The sequence below is a fragment of the Helicoverpa zea genome, chromosome 3 (assembly GCF_022581195.2).
Source record: "Helicoverpa zea isolate HzStark_Cry1AcR chromosome 3, ilHelZeax1.1, whole genome shotgun sequence".
Taxonomy (NCBI): Eukaryota; Metazoa; Arthropoda; class Insecta; order Lepidoptera; family Noctuidae; genus Helicoverpa; species Helicoverpa zea.
In genome coordinates, this window is record NC_061454.1 from 4,600,426 (window position 1) to 4,619,299 (window position 18,874).

An 18,874-nucleotide genomic window follows, 5' to 3' on the forward strand; every position below is an offset into this window, starting at 1 on the left:
CGGTCCCTAGATTATAACATTGTGCAAGTTTATTGATGTTTAGGGCGAATATTGTATAATGATTTTTAGCGAAAAAATTATAATTATGATACAAAATGACTGTCTAGGGATTACCTTCTCGACCAACGTAAAGAACTCACTAAAGATAAAAAACCACATCACTAGTTCATACCCTCATTGCTTCGTTTACCTTCATTCTCTCAATGCATCTTCCATTCATTCTGTCTCAATCAAGTGCTATCAATTGACAATTTTCCCTAAACAAATTTTGTATCGTTAAGTGCTTTGTTCTAGTTTTTGAAGTGATTTTAATTAATTTAAGTTAGTGTCCGATAAAGAAATCTGGTATTATATTTTCAATGTATCAGTTTTAATATGTTTCATACAAGTCATCCGTGCAGTGAATAGAATTATGTTAGTGTAAAATTGCTGACTAGACTGCAACAAAAGCTCGCGAGCCGGCAGCGAAATGCTAAGTAATATCAAGGTATCAGCTGCAGGAATTCTAGCAACATGTCTTATTATATTCCTTCGGGACGCACAAGTATTGGGCCATTTGGTAAATCGACCCAGTGATAGATATACTCTAGATGTATCTGGCTGTGCTTTGTATCATAAGCTCTGCTCACACCTGGATGATGATCTCGGTATTCTATCTTGCGCACTAAACGCATCATATAACAAAACACAAATTTCAGTACTTTGTCAGCACAAGCTATGGAGTCATCAGGCAGAGCTTTTAGACAATGATTATATAGAACATAAATTAAAAGAACCATGTCAAGAAGAGCCAGTAATATTAAACTGTCTAAGCCCATCAGAGTACATGATAGATTGTGTGCTTAAGAAGAAATCAAGTGTGCGAGATAAAAAATGTTGGAGGATGATAAATAAAATAGAATCTCTTGTGTTTAATGATTGGCAAATCATTGGTAATTTTCTAAAGAATTGTTATGATGACATTGAAGCTCATACATGTGGCCGTATACCATATGATCCTAGAAGTCTTTCTCAAAAGCAGACACTAAAATGTCTGCAGGGGCAGGACATGAACCTTGTGACAATCAAAACAGAGTGCCAGGCTGAGATGGCTGTGCTAGAGGAAATGAAGTACAACACCCTTCAGTTGGATAAGATCATATTTGCTGCATGTAACTTGGACCAAAAGAACTTTTGCCCTGATGAAGTCCCCGGCTCTTGGTTGATGTACAAGTGTCTTTTAAGACATAAATATGAAAATGGTAAATATTTTTACTCATACTAGCATGACAAATAATAATTGAAAACAGCCAAACAATGCTTGTTTTCAATTAGCACCAATAATAAAACAATAGTGCCGCTATAGTAGGAACATAATTATGCTGTCATTCATTTATCGAATGCTAATGAACATTTTATTTATCGTTAATTGCTTGATTTTCTTATCAAGCTATGGTTAACTGTAGTTTTATGATTTTCTGATTACAGGAATGAGGAAAAAGTGCCAAGATCAATTGTTTTATGACCAAAGGAATATTGTAATGAATTATAGAATGAGTAAAGGTTTAGTAAAGTCTTGTAAAGAAGACATAAGGAAGTATCACTGCCGAAAAGGGGTTGTAGATGATAAGGATGTCAGACTTGCACAAATTTTATTATGCTTGGAAAATGTATCCCGCAACGATAGCACAAAATTAAGCCCTGAATGCACTGCTGAGATGATAGATCATAGAAAAATGCTCATGGATGACTATAGACTGTCACCAGAATTGATGCAGAACTGTGCCAATGATATTACAATGCTATGTAAGGGTATTGAAGCTGGAGGTAAAACAATCCACTGTCTCATGGAACATGCCAGACCAAGAAAAAGGAAAGATAAAAGAATAAGTGCAGCTTGTCAAAAATCTTTGGAAGCATTAGTTCTGGAAGCTGATCCAGGTGAAGATTGGAGGGTTGACCCCATTCTACGCAAGGCCTGCAAACCTGTGGTGGACAGAGCTTGTAGAGAAGTCAGTTATGGCAATGGTAGAGTGATGTCTTGTCTGATGGAAAAACTTGGAACCAATCTAATGACTCCTGATTGTGAAGCTGCCTTGTTGCAAATTCAATACTTTATATCTAGAGACTTTAAGCTGGATCCCCAGTTATACAAGGCATGCAAATATGATGCTGTTACAGTATGTAGAGCTAAACTCCAATGGGCTGATGCCAGTGAACACCAGTCAGAGAAAGACCCGCTAGTGTTACCCTGCTTATACAATTATGCTTATAATCCTGATCTCAGAGGAAAGTTAAAACCAGGTTGTGAGACACAAGTCAGGAGAGTGATGAGACAGAGAGCCATCAGTGTGGACTTGATGCCTGAAATTGAAGACTATTGCATGGATGATCTTATTAATCTATGTTTTGAAAATACTGGAAAAGGAGAAGAAATATCATGTTTACAAAGTAAAATTAAAGAGCTTGGACCAAAGTGTAGAGATATTGTGACTAATTTTACAGAAACTCAGAGTGGCCATATTGAGCTGAATGCTGTTGTCAACATTAATTGTAGAGTTCCTATTGAGAGGCTGTGCTCATCTGAGCTGAAAAGTAAGAAAGAGGAGGATGACATCATGGACTGTTTGATAAGTCATAAAAATGATCCAGAAATTAAAGCTAATGTTAATTGTAGGGCAGCTATAGAACATGAGCAACTGATCTCATTGAAAAATTATAAGTTTACGAGAAAATTCAAGAATGCTTGCAAATCTTATGTGGTTAGATTTTGTCCCAAAGCAATGACCAAAAGTCAGGTGGTCACATGTCTGAGTGAAATAGTGAGAAATGATACAATCACTAAAAGAAAGCACACAATATTTAAGGATTGTCGCCAACAGCTGAGACAGCAGCTGTTTCAACAAAAAGAGAATATTGACTTAGATCCGGAACTAAAGGAAGCTTGTAAGAATGACTTGCAAATATATTGTGCTGGTGTCACACATGGAGAAGCAGCAGCTTTGGAATGTCTCCAGACAGCTAAAGGAAAGTTAACAGATGAATGCAGAAAGGCTATATTTGTTGTAAGGAAACAAGAGTTTGCAGACAATGCTGTTGACTATCATTTAATTACAACTTGTAATAGTATGATAGACTTGTATTGCCACAATACAGATGCAGCAAACATTCTCGACTGTTTGAAGGTATTTATTTTAATAGACTTTACTTTCTTTCGATTCACTTTAATGTTTACTCAACTGCATACTTTGTCCTTTACAGATACATCGCCAAGAACTACATTTCGATGAAAACTGCAAAGTAGTTATTGTGAACAGGATGATAGAACAGAATATGGATTACCGGTTCAATAACAATCTCCAAAAAGCTTGCAAAGCGGATATCACGAAATTTTGTTCAGATGTGATTGGTATAAAATCCATTTTTAAATTAGGTAGACCTATTTACAAACTCTATAGGTAGTAGAAAAAGTCGTTTTGAATTAAAGTAGATAATACAGAGTAGGAAATAAATGGAGTGTCATATGTGTGTTTATGTTAACCAATTCACATGTTCTCCACCATATTACAGCCTCATTTGTTTCCTACCCTGAATACTATACAAAATTGATGTATTGTCTACTTTTAGCAAAAGAACCACAGGATATGGAACTTCAAGGAAAAATGTTATATTGTTTGAAGGAGAAGTTCAGAGAATCGAAATTGTCGATACCTTGTGAGAATGAACTGGCTAATGTTTTAAAAGAACAAGCTCTCAATTATCGTCTCGACCCCTTACTTGGGAAACTGTGTAAAGCTGAGATACAGACCATTTGTGCTGTTCCAAGCGATATTACAAAGTCTGATGGACAGGTACCTTGATGTTTTGCAAAAAAGTCTTAATTTGCTGGAAACCTTCCATTTATAATGCATGCCTGGTCATGCCTTATAAATCCTATACTCTGTATGCTTCTTATTTAGAAAATTCTTATTTTATTTTACTAGTCATTCCATCTTGTATGAAAGAAGACTATTACTGATTTTGATCCAGTTAACTTTTTTTAAATCCCAGGTGGAAGAATGTCTAAAGAATGCTCTGTTGAATCATAAAATTGTATCGGCGGAATGTGCGCGAGAAGTTGCGCAGATTATTGAAGAAACAGAGGTGGATATTGAGGCGGATCCATTGCTAGAGAGGGCTTGTGCTATGGATTTATTGACCTATTGCAAAGATTTGGAGCATGGTGCTGGCAGGCGTAAGTTGAAAACTTTCATAAGACCTTTGACTTTTACGAGTAGTGTAATATTGCTTATAAGGGAGTAAAATATTATACTAAATGTTTTCAAATTCTTTTTTCAGGTTTAAAATGTCTGAAGATAATTCTGAATGATAGCAATAGGAAATTAGAAGCTGATTGTCAAAAGGCATTATCAAATAGATTAGAAATGTATAAACATGTTGCAGCTGTAAGTATCATTTGTTTTGGTATAATTAGCAATAATCTGTTACACACACTAATTAATTATAATTTTAGAAATGTGATTTACCAATTTGTAGTCCCTTGGTATTGTGTAAGTTGCAAGAAAATAAGAGAGCCTTTAGTTTTTTTTTTTTTTTTTTTTTTTTGCCAGGGCACCCCTCTAAACTTCATGATACCATACTTCAATAATTTGTTTTCTTTGTTTCAGTTGAATGTGATAGAAAATTTCGGCGATATGTATAACGAAATATCGTCTTCACCATCTAAGAAATACTTTTTAATTGTAGGCATCTCAATTGTAGGTTTAATTTTTATATGTGGTTTATATTGTGGCAATTTGGCTAGGCAAGCTATGTATGTTAAGAGGAAATAGATATTGTAATATATAATTAAAATCAATAAAATCAAATCTTTTAATTATTATCTTAATGTATTTTATTTATCAATGTTTTGAAAGTGTTTCTTTATCAAGTCTTTATCCTGCTAATTTTAGTACTTAATTTTGAATGATAAAGACAGAATAGTGTTAAAGGTCAAATAGGCTCCAAAAGATATATTTACATGACCTCTTCGAAGTCCATATCTTCAAACTCATCAACTGATTCTTTTTTCACTGAAGCTATTGATTTGGGTTCTTTCTTAATTTCTACTTTTACATCTCCTTTGGCTATCTTCTGAGACTCTTCAAAGAATTGGTTAGGATGGTTGATGCCTAGTCCAAGGTCAGAATGATGCACAGCATCAAAGTATCTGCTGCAGGCTATTTGGAAGTGTCCCTTTTTTGTCATGTCTATTATTTCATTGATACCTGTAAAAAGAAAAAAGATGAGGAAAATGATTATGAGTTCACTTTGTAAAACATTACAAAAAATAAGAAATGGAACCCCATTTACAGATCCAAGTTTTTTAGGTTGTATTGTTTTTACCCCTCTGTCTGTCCGTCTGTCACCAGGCTGTCTCTCATGAACCGTGATAGTTAGAGAGTTGAAATTTTCACAGATGATGAATTTCTGTTGCCGCTATAACAACAAATACTGAAAACTAGAATGAAACAAATATTTTGGGAGGCTCCCATACAGCAAACGAGATTTTTTGGCTCATTTTAAATAATGGTACTGAAATATTATATGCCTATTGAATATGGCCTGATAAGTTAACTTACCCTGTGGGTCGAGACCATAACCCTGAAGTCTGTTCTTCAGAATGCCAACGTCACAATGTTTGTAAGGACATCCATGGCAGTCTCCTGGACCAACAGTAGTATTAATGATCTTTAAACAACTGAACGGAGAATAATCCCTCTTACTACCTTCCTGTCCATAGTTATATCTGACATTATAAGCATATTGTTTTTCAAATTTATCAAGCTCCATTATCTTTGTGAACTCTTCCCTCCAAAATCTTAAGGAGTCTTCCAATGTCACACCAATACCTTTCAGGAATAAGCCATACTGTAATCTGCCTCCATGCTTGAGATGGTGGGCCAGTCTCAACTGCTCATGCAGCTGCCGCATACACAGAGGGAAGGACTTCACCGATAAGGAGTCTAAACTCTCAATAGGTATGACAGCTTTAGAAGAACTGTAGTCGTTGCCAGAATATGATTGATGTAAACCTTTCAGTAATGATACTAATCGCTCATCCTGTTCTATCTCACCAAGATGGTGGCAAGCAACCGCTAGACTCTGTTTCAGTTGTGTTCTATACTGTGCAGAGAGAACAGATATGAAGTCTTTGTGTGCAATGTACGCGTACCCGCCGCTGAGGTAGACTTTTCGCATTTTCACCAGATCCAATACTTCATAGAACTTCACTTTGTAGAATTTCATGTTATCAATATTTGCATGAGGGGTACACTCTCTTAGACAATGCATAATTTCACTCTTTTCTTCATCACTGATGTTAGTATAGCATAAATTGTTTATTTTGAAGAATGTATCCACAGCTTCTCCTCTCATGGTGGCAAACCTCATTTTAAATAACTCCAGTTCTCTTGCAATGAACCATCGACGCAATTCCTCTGTTCTGCAGTACGCTAGTCGAAGTATGAAGTGTGCAATGTGGTCCTTTCGTCTCGCTTGCAAATCAGCTTCAGTAGTTGCACAAGACGATTTTTCACATAGCTTTGCATAATACTTCAAACCTTGAGTTCTAAGCTCACCTATGACATATTCCGTCCATTCATCTGAATATGCTCGAAGTCCTTTAAGAGTTGTTGCTGTTGCTAAAGTCCTCAACAAAGTTACTCTTTCCAAAGATAAAGTTTCGAATTCTTGAAGAGTTATGTTTTCAGTAGGAGGAATCTTGTACATTTGAAGATCATGAGGATAGGTTTCAACAAGACTACTGGTCAATTGCAGTTTAGTAGATTTCCTTCTGATATTCAAATCCATCGCACAGCTTTTCTTTTAACAAGATAAATAATCTACAAATCACGAGCAGCTAAAAACACAAGTCGATATGTTTTTCGCGCCTTTTCCTGACGTTTCTGACATACTTGACAATGACGATAGAGGCATTTCAAATATATATTTTTTTGTACATGAAATGGACAACGGTTTTTTAAGATTGTATCGGAAATATGGAATCAGGAAATTGGAGTCTGGATGAGCCTAAAACTTTTAAGTTACAAATTGTGAAATGTTTCAAGTACAGCTCTGTACAGCATTTATCAGCCAGGGCCAGGGTGATATCAAAACGGAATTTTCCTGGGAATTAAAGAAAAATAATAAAGGTATCGATATTTTCCCCTTTCTCCCAAGTATTGATTAGAGATTAAAAAAATTAAAATACTCTCAATGTCCACCTCGGAAGGAGGTTAGTATTTTATAAAGTTTTCTATAATAATTTCTGCGCAGAATGGAAATGCACGTGACACGCATGCTCCTTCTTCAGCAAACTCTTTCCGGTTTTCCGCTAAGCCCCTCCCTCCCTCCTCGCTTGATTGTCAATCTGTCAAGTTGAGTAAACTCAATAAAATTGAATTTTATTTATATTTTGAATTAGTTTCTTGTGATGAATGAATAAATTATGTATAACTATACGTCAAAAAGTTAAAAAGGCCATTAGTGATATATTGGTACGGGTTTAGAGTGTAATAGGATTATAAAATGGTATCCAATAAGATGCAGTCGTCATTGGACGATTTAGTTCAATATACACAGCTTTTCAAGCCGGTCCCGACTGTTCTGCAAGGAACTGTGCTGCCTTTTTTGATAATATACCCAATAGTGTTTTATTCATGGATCGTTGTGTATGGTTTCGAGGAAAATTTTGAAGCTGGGTTTGTGAGTGTCGTGGTCGTCGCTACTATACAAATTCTCATATGTCTCTGTTGCTATTGGAGCGTCCACATTCAGTGTTTCCTGTCGTGTTCCTCGGTAAGTAGCACACATGTTGTGCTCAACAAATTGACTGTCATCTTTCAATTCTGTAGATGTAACTGTTGTATGTCCTTGTACATCATTTGTTGATTCAATTTTAGGTTAAAGACCCAATCCAGGCTGAGATAGTGAAAGTTGTTCCCACATCGAATAATGGATTTTCTGAAATTGTTAAACTCCATCATACCAAGGTAATTTTTACAATCTTGTTATTGAGAATAAATTATACCATTTTTGTCTAATCGCTCAACTGATTTCTAACTTAAATGTGTATGTTTTAGTCAACCAAAAAGGGTAGCATACACCCAGATGTGTGGTTTATATTTCAAAAGAGTAAGTACATTTACGACTGGGACAAGAAGTCTTTTCACACAATTGAGTTCCCAATTAGTAAAACTTACGAGGAGTATATGGATTCCAAAGGTTATGTGGACGATGAAGCCATTGATATTGCAGAAAAGGAGTTTGGAAAGAATGAAATGATAATGGTAAGTCATGATTTGTAAAGAGAATACTTGTCTATAGAGAATAGACATAACGTTCAGTTATGCAAACTCATTAGTATTCAGAAAAGGTTCCGTGTCCATTACCATACAGTTGATTACAACTATTTGTGTTTTGCGAACCATATCTAATACCTTATTATAATTGATAATAAGAATTCTGGTTCTGCAAACAATTTGTTGCACATTTCAGCGACTTTACGTCAGATTAAATAGTTAATGAAATACTTGGTACACACTGGAAAACAATTTGATTCCTAGCTGGTTACAATACATTATCATCTGCCTAGCCATGTTGGGGTCACCTTCCAGTCTGACTGTATGCAGCGGAGTAAAAGTGTTTTACAAGCAGCGACTGCCTGTTTGATCTCTTCAACCCAGTTACCCGGGCAATTGGTTACAATATTATTGTTCATAAAGAATATTCTGAAACAAAACACAGCAAGGCAATTGTCTTTTCATCTTAACAATGTGTTTTGATAACACTACAATTTATAAATATGTGTGGGAATGAAAGTCTTTCACACATCAACATAGTAACATTATGTAATTAAATTAGTAGCATGAGAAAATATGAAGGTTATACAGTGGCACTCAATTCTATTTTTAATACACTTTTTTTATTGGATTATATCTAATTCTGTACTGTGACATACCTATATACGCTATTGATTTTATAATTTAAATAAGTACCTACCAAACCTCATTTGTGTGACTGTTGTATTTTTAGAATTTCTCAAGGCCAGGCATTTTTCTAATAAACTCACTAGAATAGCACAACTCCAAAAATACTTATATGAAAGAGTGAATGTAGAGAAACATATTTGTTACAGGTTGTTCCCGAGTTCATGGAACTCTTCAAGGAACGAGCAACAGCACCTTTCTTTGTATTCCAAGTATTCTGTGTTGCACTATGGTGTTTAGACAAATATTGGTACTACTCCATATTCACCCTTGTTATGCTTGTCACGTTTGAATGCACCTTAGTACAACAACAACTGCGGAACATGGCCGAGATCAGAAAGATGGGAAACAAACCGTACAATATCAATGTCTATAGAAATAGGAGGTGGCGGCAGATAATGAGTGATCAGCTCCTACCAGGAGATGTAGTGTCTCTTATAAGATCCACCAATGACAATCTAGTTCCTTGTGATATTGTGCTCCTCAGAGGTTCATGCATAGTGGACGAGTCCATGTTAACCGGTGAAAGTGTGCCTCAAATGAAAGAAGCAGTAGATAATGAGAAAAATTTAAAACAAAATTTAGACCCTGAAGGTGATGGCAAGCTACACATGTTGTTTGGTGGTACAAAGATTGTTCAACATTCCTCTCCTAGCAAAAGTACCTCATCAGCTCTTAAGGCCCCTGACAATGGGTGCATTGGATATGTTATTCGCAATGGCTTTAATACATCACAAGGAAAACTTTTAAGAACTATTCTGTTTGGTGTGAAGAGAGTAACAGCCAACAATCTTGAGACATTCGGATTTATCTTGTTCTTGCTTATCTTCGCAATCGCCGCGGCCGCGTATGTCTGGATCAAGGGCTGTGAAGATCCTGAGAGGAATAGATACAAACTATTTTTAGAATGCACATTGATTTTAACATCAGTTGTGCCTCCTGAACTGCCAATAGAGTTGTCATTAGCAGTCAACACATCATTATTATCTTTATCAAAATTAGCAGTATTTTGTACAGAACCTTTCAGAATACCATTTGCAGGAAAAGTAGAAATATGCTGTTTCGATAAGACTGGTACACTTACGAGTGATAATTTAGTTGTAGAAGGTGTGGCCGGAATAGAGGACCACAAAGATGCTACAGTCATTCCATTATCTCAAGCACCGATGGAGACAATACAAGTGTTGGCGTCATGTCATTCTCTAGTACAACTGGACGATGGCGTGGTGGGAGACCCCTTAGAGAAAGCTACTCTAAAAGCTGCCGAATGGAACTTGACCAAAGGAGACGCTGTCGTGCCAAAGAAAGGAAAATCACCAGGACTGAAAATAGTTCACAGAAACCACTTTTCGAGTGCTCTCAAAAGAATGTCGGTGATAGCAGGCTATCAAGTCAATGAGAGAGGTTTTATGGAAACCCATTACATAAGCAGTGTTAAGGGTGCGCCTGAAACTATAAAGACCATGCTCAAAGAGGTTCCCAGTCATTACGATCACGTCTACCTGACTCTATCGCGAAGAGGGGCGCGAGTACTGGCATTAGGATATAGGAATTTAGGCAAATTAAGTTCCCAACAAATCAGGGACATGTCTCGAGAAGATATAGAGTCTGATTTGACTTTTGTTGGCTTTGTTATCATTTCGTGTCCCTTGAAGAGTGATTCCAAAAAAGCGATATCAGAAATCGTGAATGCTTCTCATTCCGTAGTTATGATTACCGGTGACAACCCTCTAACGGCGTGTCACGTCGCTAAAGAGCTGAAGTTCACTCAGAAGGAAGAAGTTCTTATTCTAACTGAGAGTGAAAGTAAGTGGGGATGGACTTCAATAGACGAAGAAGTGAATCTCCCGGTGAATCCGTTCAAGACTTCGAAGCAGTTGACTTCGAAGTTCGACTTGTGTATAACAGGGGAAGGTTTGACCTTCCTCAATGAGCACCATCACAAGTTCTTGCTGGAGTTGATGCCTCATATAAAGGTATTTGCGAGGTTCGCGCCAAAACAGAAGGAGTTTGTGGTGGTGACGTTGAACTCGCTCGGATATGTGACGCTCATGTGTGGTGATGGTACAAACGACGTGGGAGCTCTGAAACACGCTGACGTGAGTATAGAACACATTACTAGATCTATTAAATTCATCAAAAGTTGAATCATTATGCCCAAGGCTTTTCCTTCTGTACTAAATGTCCTTGTTCCTTCACCACAAAAATAGAAAATATATTTTTTTATCGTTAATGAAAGTTTTTATTTTAGGTTCTTTTTCTAACCCATTTATTTTTCATCATCCATGACCGCCATCTTTTTATGCAAAAATCGACAAACAAATGAACTCAGATTAACGTATTCTTCTTTTAAATTGTAGGTAGGCGTAGCGATCCTCGCCAACGCGCCCGAGCGACCGCGCGAGAAGGTTCGAGAAGAACGCGCGGTGGAAGAGGCGCCGCGTCGCACGACAAGTCGCACGGACGCGCGAGCCGAGGCCGCCGCAAGACTCCGCAGAGCCATGCGAGAGTTGGAGGAAGAGGATATGCAGCTCGTCAGGTTGGGAGACGCGAGTGTTGCCGCCCCATTCACCAGTCGGCTGTCCAGTATATTTTGTAGTAAGTTATTTTTATTTTTAACTCAGTATGAATTGTATTCAATGTCTTTTGAAGGAGTCTGTAAACAAGGTCTCCTACTTATTGCCAAAGCCTTGGCTCGCTCAATACAATTAAAATAATATTAAAAAATCAATGTAATTAACATTAAAACCTAAAATGTAAAACAAAAGTGTAGGGTATACCTAGGCTTATATAGCTGACGCTTAAAACTATGTAGCACCTTCACTCAATTAGTGGCCATCATCACATAAGCGAACATGTATTTACTAGACTAGATGCATAAAATGACGTTTTCGTCACAATCAATCTGAAAAACACAGACAAAGTTACCCTAGGGTCAAGTTAACGGGTCAATGACATTAGTAACAAAGATACTACAAAGTTAAAATAGGAATAACATTTAATTCAGCGAGTAGGTAAAATTATAGCTTTTTTACGCTATTTATTTTTGCTTGCTGTTATAACGATGAATGAACGTTTAGATATGTGTGAATATGTATTTTTTGGCAATAAATATTTATTTATTTATTGATTTCTGACACTTACGCGAATAAAAGATCCGAAACGTCGAGATTAAATAATATTAATATTATCGTAATAAAATCCATATAAGTAGTTTTATTTAATGTTTTTCTTAATTCCAGTCTGCCACATAATCAAGCAAGGCCGCTGCACCCTAGTGACAACACTACAAATGTTCAAGATCTTAGCTCTGAATGCCCTCATCTTGGCCTACAGTCAATCAGTGCTGTACCTTGATGGCATCAAGTTCAGTGATACTCAGGCTACGTTGCAGAGTCTCTTGTTAGCTTCATGCTTCTTGTTTATATCCAGATCTAAGGTGAGATTTTATTTTAAAAACTATTTTTTTTACTGTTATTTACGTTGTAATGCAACGCTAAGGGTGAGTTGCACCATTTAACTCGTCATACTCGTCAACCAAACCATAATCAGCTATGTACCAGCTGCCCATTGGCCAAATCGGCGATTTGACAACTGAAAATGGTTCAGTTATAGTTAAATGGTGCAGCCCACGGTTCCAATGCCAAAGACTTTGAAACATTGAAATAAAAACTTAATTCAAAAGATTAGATTTCTTGAACCCAACAGCGCCAGTGACGTTCTAAGACATTTTTAAAATAAATAAATGATGATTTAGAGAAAATTGATGAATTTCCAAGTTTCTGTACCTATTGCATATAATTAAGCACAATATTTTTAACATTTTAAATTCTAACACACCTATAATTTTTACTTTACAGCCGCTAAAACAGCTATCGAAACAGCGTCCCCTGCCGAACATATTCAACGTGTACACAATAATGACGGTGCTCACACAGTTCGCGGTGCACTTCCTGTGTCTCATATACTTGGTGCATGAGGCTACGTCGCGGTCGCCGGGAAGGTAAATGATTTTAAACTTTATTGCTATGAGGATAACGTCGGTAATAGTTGAACAGTGAATGTGTTATGTAATGAAAAATAGCAATATGTATAATTTAGATATGAGAGCTTTTAAATAATAAAAATGTTTTTATGGCCTGACAAGGAGAAACTATCTTTGGCTAAATAACTACCTACTTATATAAAAAAATGCCTGCATTCCTGTAAACTAAACTATGTTCACAAAACATATTTATAAACAATACGAAGTACTAGAAACAAAATGAACGGAGGGGAGTGTTAGATTTCTACTGTTTAACTGATTACTGATTAAAACCCTCTTTTGTTCCTTTTGGACCCGTTAATGTACCAGGGCCAAGGTAACTCTTTCGAATCCGTAATATAAAAGTATTTAATTATACCTTGTCTCTGTTTTTTTACAGAGATACAAAGCCGAAATTAGACATGGACTTAGCGGAGGACGAGGAGCGAGAGTTCGCGCCCGACCTGCTCAACAGCACCGTGTACATCATCTCAATGTCTCTGCAGATATCCACCTTTGCTATTAACTACAGGGTAAGTTACCGAGTTTATTACAAAATAGTACATTACACTTATATACCTTTTCGAAGGTATAACGTTATTTTCTATTATTTAGTATAATTTTATGCAGTATATCAGCCGAAGATATCAGTGCCAAAGAAAAAACAAATTCCGAATTTCAAATACAATCTTACGATCTTCCAAACACGCCCATGTGGCTGTTCCGAGTCTATTCTTGAAGGCTCACGATCTGTACCAACTTTATTGGTATAAATAGTCACGATAAATGTATCAGCTCATGGATAGCCAGGGTCAGTCCGAGTTGATTTTCCACACTACGAATGTAGAACCATCTAAACCATTTCCCTAACGTTCCATTACAAAAGTATACCTTAGCGACTTGTAGACCTCAACACTTTGGATGACGGTCTATATAACATATTATTTGAATATTCCTTATCACCAGGGCGAGCCATTCATGGAAGGTCTCCGCGACAACAAGCCCCTGCTGTACAGTATAATGCTGTCGAGCGGCGCCGTGCTGGCGCTAGCCGCCGGCATCTTCCCAGACCTCTCCAATATGTTCGAAATTGTATATTTCCCACCTGATGTAAGTATTCAATGATAAGTATATTAAATAAGTTAACGTCTTTAGCTGAAACGGAAAAGTCGTAAATAAAAAACTTGAGTTGAATTTCTTTCGACATTTTTCTATACTTATCTAGACACACGGCAGTGTGTCCGCCAAGTTCGAGCAAAAACAAGCGACACACCGGCCGTGGGTTATATTACACGAACCATTTCGGGCCAAATTCGACCCCCCTATAACTCAAAATCTATTTTATTTACGCATATCAAATTTCTAGTATCTTTTGAGACCCCCTCACTTATCTAAAATACAAAATTTCATTAATATACCTATTGTAGGTCTTGAGATATTGACGTCAGAAAATCGCTATTTTTACTATACACTCACTGACTGACTGACTGACTCACTCATCAAAAACCTAGACCACTTCCAATGGTCGTATTGACTTGAAATTTGGCATGGAGGTAGGTCTTTATGTCAAAGTAAAGGGAAAAATCTGAAAATGGCCAAGTGTGAGTCAGTTTCAAAATAATGAAGGTGTAAAATACTCGGTGTAAAATACCCCTAAGGAACTAAAACGAACTAAATTTATTTATATTTACGACCTCTGTGGCGCAAAGGTCACCAAGCCGGACTGCCGAACCTGAGGTCCCGGGTTCGATTCCCGGTTCGGTCGATATTTGTGTGATGAGCATGCTTGTTGGCCGTGGTCTTGGTGTTACTATATGTATTTATAAATATGTATATATGTAGCTATATGTAGTTTATCAGTTGTGTTAGCACCCATAACACAAGTTAATAAATAACTTACCATGGGGCTAACCGACCGTGTGTGAAAAGGTGTCGCGACATTATAGGGAAATATTATAGGGAAAAATTTATATAATATATCTTTGAATGGTCGTACCGATCTGAAATTCGTTACAAAGGTTTGTATTTAGTCAAAGTAAAGTAAAAATCTGAAAACGGCCAAGTGTGAGTCACTTTCTAAAATAACGAATGTGTAACTTTGATCCACGAACATTATGATAACATGTCGTGTCAGTCAGTTGGTAAATCTAGTCCATTTAGTTAATCTAGTTTATTTCTTTGTAAGAAGCATAGTGCATATTCAAAAATCTAGTATAGGTAAATGAGACATTTCCTTAACTAACTTAATCATAAGAAAAAAAGAAAATAAATAACCTTACAAAAATAAATGAAATCTTATTGCCTTGCCAAGTAACGTCATTAAAAAGTAACTATTTTTAACTGAGGTATGTGTATGGAACTTGGTACTTATTCAGATCTCACTTCTTTTATAGGCGAAGCATTCCCATATTATCGAACTTGGCAGCCTTTCACATTTTTGTTTTGGGTGGGATTTTTTATTACTAGCTTTCGCCCGCGGTTTCTCCCGCGTCCCGTAGCCGGATGGTGACAAAAACTATCCTAAAACCTTCTCCCGGGTCTTAGTTACCTCCCCTCTAATTTTCAGCCAAATCGGTCGAGCCGTACATGTTATGTCGTGACAACGGAAAGCGGGTTTCATTTTTATATATATAGATTTTGTATACAATAATTATTGTTATCTTGTTTCAGTACCGAATTATATTAGTACAAGTATTGATAGCGGATATGCTGTTCGCGTACCTAGTGGACCGACTCTGCCTCATTCTGTTCGGCGAGGGGCTCAGAACTAAGGGCACGTAGCGACTTTACACGACTTTATTGCTGCTAATATAGGTAAATGTGTTGTACCACAGATTAGCTATTGAACAGATACTTCAATTGGAATCTTAAAGTTATTATTTCCCTCGTATCTACACACGTAAGTACACAAAAATATGTTGTTTAATTTTGAACCTGTATTAGATCCTGCCTTAACTGCGTTCAACCAATCAAAATCTTCAAGTTTATGATACTGTAGCATAAATACGCTACGACAATTTGTATATTTTGTTATTATTATTAATTTTATCAAGTCGTAATCATACAAAACGGAGTATCTGACAATTGTTTAATCTGTGGGCATTTCGTGTAAATATCTAAATTATAAACAAAGTACGTTACTTGTCTCGGTGTATTCTTATGACTGGGGACGGTGTGACCGCTCAAATATATGTGCATTTAAGTATGATGGATAAATGTGTCGATGGTATTTATGAAATATAATTGTGTAGTTAAATGTATTTGGTTGTTTCATTTATTCCGGTATACGTAAACGTTATTACCTAATCGCAAGCAACCCGGAAAAATGTAGGCCTACGCTTATTCTGCATAGCAATAACCCAGTCCCTAATTATTATGATGATTGTCAAACAAAATAAACAACACAATACACCGTGACACTTATTTTATTTCAGTATTCACAAATACATAGTCAACCTATACTATTCGTATCGCCTAATGAACAGGTAACATTCAGATGCGAAAGGAAAGTAAGGTCGCGATAACGTCCGTAAGGGAATTTCTGGCACCTTATCACATTAGTGCTTCCATCCACCGAGGCCGCCCAGTCCTCCGATGCCGTAGCCGAGGCCGCCGTAGCCGATGCCGGCACCAGCGAGGCCAAGGTCCGCGGAGCCTAGGCCAATTCCGGCGTGGCCGATGCCTGAGCCCAACCCAAGGCCTAAACCACTTCCCAGTCCCAATCCTAGTCCTCCGAGGCCGACTAAGCTGGTTGCGTAACCCCCGGTAGCGATAGGGGCAGCTGCTATCGGCGCAGCGGCAATAGGAGCCACGATCTGTTTGCTGACGACAGGCGCAGAGACCAAGGTTTGTGGGTGAGCCGCAGGGCCAACGCGTTTCACCACCGCGTTGAAGCCAGAAACGGGATCAGCGGTATAGTCCACCACTCTCAAGGTACCGTCGGGTTCGGTAAGGGAGTAAGAGCCTTTCACGACGCCTCCGTCGCGAGACTCGGTTTGTGCCTTTTGGTCACCAGTTATGGGGTCGTTGACCGCATAGTTGAAGCCGTAACGCGGGATCGACTGGGAAGAAAAATATAATTTATATTGAATGACCATTCATACGACGAATATTTTCTGATGCAATGGTATGTAATACTTACAATACTGCCGGTAGCGATGGGCAAAGCCCCGATGTCGGACGGAGCGGCCGTTGCTACACCAAGCAAGCAAGCAATCTGAAAATAAATGCAAATGTATGAATACTGAAGCAACTAGTGTCATGAATATTGAACTGTATTGTAAGCATTGTACAATGTATCACGAAATCAATCATAGATGTACCCACCTACTTACATGTGGACCGATTGAATTGATAACTGATATAAGTTAATCATTTTACACAAACAGATTAACACAAATATATCAATCAAGTTAAACAGATCCTATAATTACACTTGTTGCATCTGATTCTGACGTCACTAACCCGAGATCTTCACGCTAACTTATAGCAAAGATATATAATTTTCCATTTTTTTCTTGACACCCCGTGTGTGTGTAGAGAAGACATGTCTGTATCTTACCGCAATGAAACTGAACATGATGAACAGGTAAGTTCAGCGGGCCCGTGAACGTTATCCAAACTGTTTGTGCAGTAATAATGCATTGCCAACTCGACTAACGTATTTATACTGAGCACCGCTCCTTGTTTGTCAATTCCTTACAATCCTTGGTCGTTTCACGCTTATTGATTATTCACGTTACGCACCTTCGAATATATTTTCATAACGTGTCCTAAAATCGGCGGTAATTAGTTAATTGTTGGTGCAGTCCGTATTCTCTGTAGCTGTGGGTAATTGTTTCATCAGATTCCTGTCCGGTTAACAGGAATTATGTGAGTAATTGGCCGGCTGTTACTCAATTTGCTTCTGATTGATCCAGTCATCCGTGAATGCCGGAAAATAGTCGATAACTTTATCATAATATCCTCGCGCCCCCACTTCCTCAAGGGTTAGAGACTAGTGTTTAGTACTATCATCCATCTGTAAGTAATGTTCAAGACATCCCTGAAAATTCTGATTCAAATATGGATTAAGTATTCCGCTAAAAGGGGATAGCTGGTAACAACCAGAACTAACTTCTTTTATTGTTCTTACATATGTACCCCCCATATAATCTTCCTTATATACTAACCCTATGTATCGATTAACCTTTATGTACTCCCCTAGACAGATTTAATAATATTGTAATTTAAGTATGTTTACGTACATTACCCACCCGATCAAGTGATTTCCTAATATCGAAAAATCTGATGACGAAAGTAGGTATATGAGTAAGAAAACACCTCAAAGAACCAGTAATGGAGCTCAAAGCCAAAACTTAAATTATATTACCTAAACACACATGGAGAAGAAATTGAATCTATAAATAACATATTTATGCCACTGATGGGGTCCACCCCTGATGGCTATTACCCCCATGGGTTTTAAAAGACACCCATGATATATTATCCTACATGACTGCTCGTTCGTGACCCGACCTTTTATTTTGATACATGAACTTTCATTCGAAGTTTCTGAACGGTATGATTCTAAATATTTATTGGTAGGTAGATAAGTACATAGGAAATAAGTACCCATCCCCTAGGGAAGAGAGAACTCCTACTAGTGTCCAGTTGTTCGTCCTACTATGTACTTGGTAAGTTGCATAAAATAATCATCTAATTTAATTACATACTTGTTGTTCCAAATGTTACAAATAATTGGGTGCTGCGACTATTGAGTACGCGGTAGAAGCGTGCGTCTTGCGTCGTTCTTAGTTATGACCGGTTACTCTGCAGAAAAGACTAAAAGACAATAGCATAT

At 37.3% G+C, this 18,874-nt stretch overlaps 4 protein-coding genes across 7 annotated transcripts; 2 read left to right on the forward strand and 2 right to left on the reverse strand.

Moving 5' to 3' along the window:
* The first annotated feature begins 220 nt into the window (after positions 1-220).
* LOC124645838 (Golgi apparatus protein 1) lies at positions 221-4,861 on the forward strand. Of its 4 annotated transcripts, none has more exons than XM_047185763.1 (7): positions 221-1,241; positions 1,468-3,164; positions 3,241-3,412; positions 3,607-3,830; positions 4,009-4,213; positions 4,318-4,424; positions 4,647-4,861. In XM_047185763.1, exons 1-7 carry the CDS (start codon positions 470-472, stop codon positions 4,809-4,811), a joined length of 3,342 nt encoding a protein of 1,113 aa, XP_047041719.1. In that variant the 5' UTR covers positions 221-469; the 3' UTR covers positions 4,812-4,861. The 4 variants fall into 4 exon arrangements, with proteins under 4 accessions (XP_047041719.1, XP_047041722.1, XP_047041723.1 ...); XM_047185766.1 differs by having other exon boundaries at positions 222-1,241; positions 3,241-3,388; XM_047185767.1 differs by having other exon boundaries at positions 223-1,241; positions 3,241-3,388; positions 4,030-4,213.
* LOC124645839 (DNA primase large subunit) lies at positions 4,850-6,925 on the reverse strand. The gene is made up of 2 exons (XM_047185768.1): positions 5,601-6,925; positions 4,850-5,246 (listed from the first exon to the last, which is right to left on the reverse strand). The coding sequence occupies exons 1-2, from the start codon at positions 6,829-6,831 to the stop codon at positions 4,996-4,998; spliced, it is 1,482 nt and encodes a 493-aa protein (XP_047041724.1). The 5' UTR covers positions 6,832-6,925; the 3' UTR covers positions 4,850-4,995.
* A 434-nt stretch (positions 6,926-7,359) lies between these two features.
* Positions 7,360-16,292, forward strand: LOC124645997 (endoplasmic reticulum transmembrane helix translocase). The gene is made up of 10 exons (XM_047186007.1): positions 7,360-7,818; positions 7,923-8,012; positions 8,103-8,309; positions 9,158-11,107; positions 11,369-11,606; positions 12,251-12,447; positions 12,869-13,011; positions 13,433-13,565; positions 13,999-14,142; positions 15,703-16,292. Exons 1-10 carry the CDS (start codon positions 7,549-7,551, stop codon positions 15,811-15,813), a joined length of 3,483 nt encoding a protein of 1,160 aa, XP_047041963.1. The 5' UTR covers positions 7,360-7,548; the 3' UTR covers positions 15,814-16,292.
* Positions 16,293-16,589: 297 nt separating this feature from the next.
* Positions 16,590-17,735, reverse strand: LOC124645714 (larval cuticle protein A2B-like). Its single transcript, XM_047185572.1, has 3 exons — positions 17,594-17,735; positions 17,174-17,248; positions 16,590-17,093 (listed from the first exon to the last, which is right to left on the reverse strand). Exons 1-3 carry the CDS (start codon positions 17,609-17,611, stop codon positions 16,590-16,592), a joined length of 597 nt encoding a protein of 198 aa, XP_047041528.1. The 5' UTR covers positions 17,612-17,735.
* Between the last annotated feature and the right edge of the window lie 1,139 nt (positions 17,736-18,874).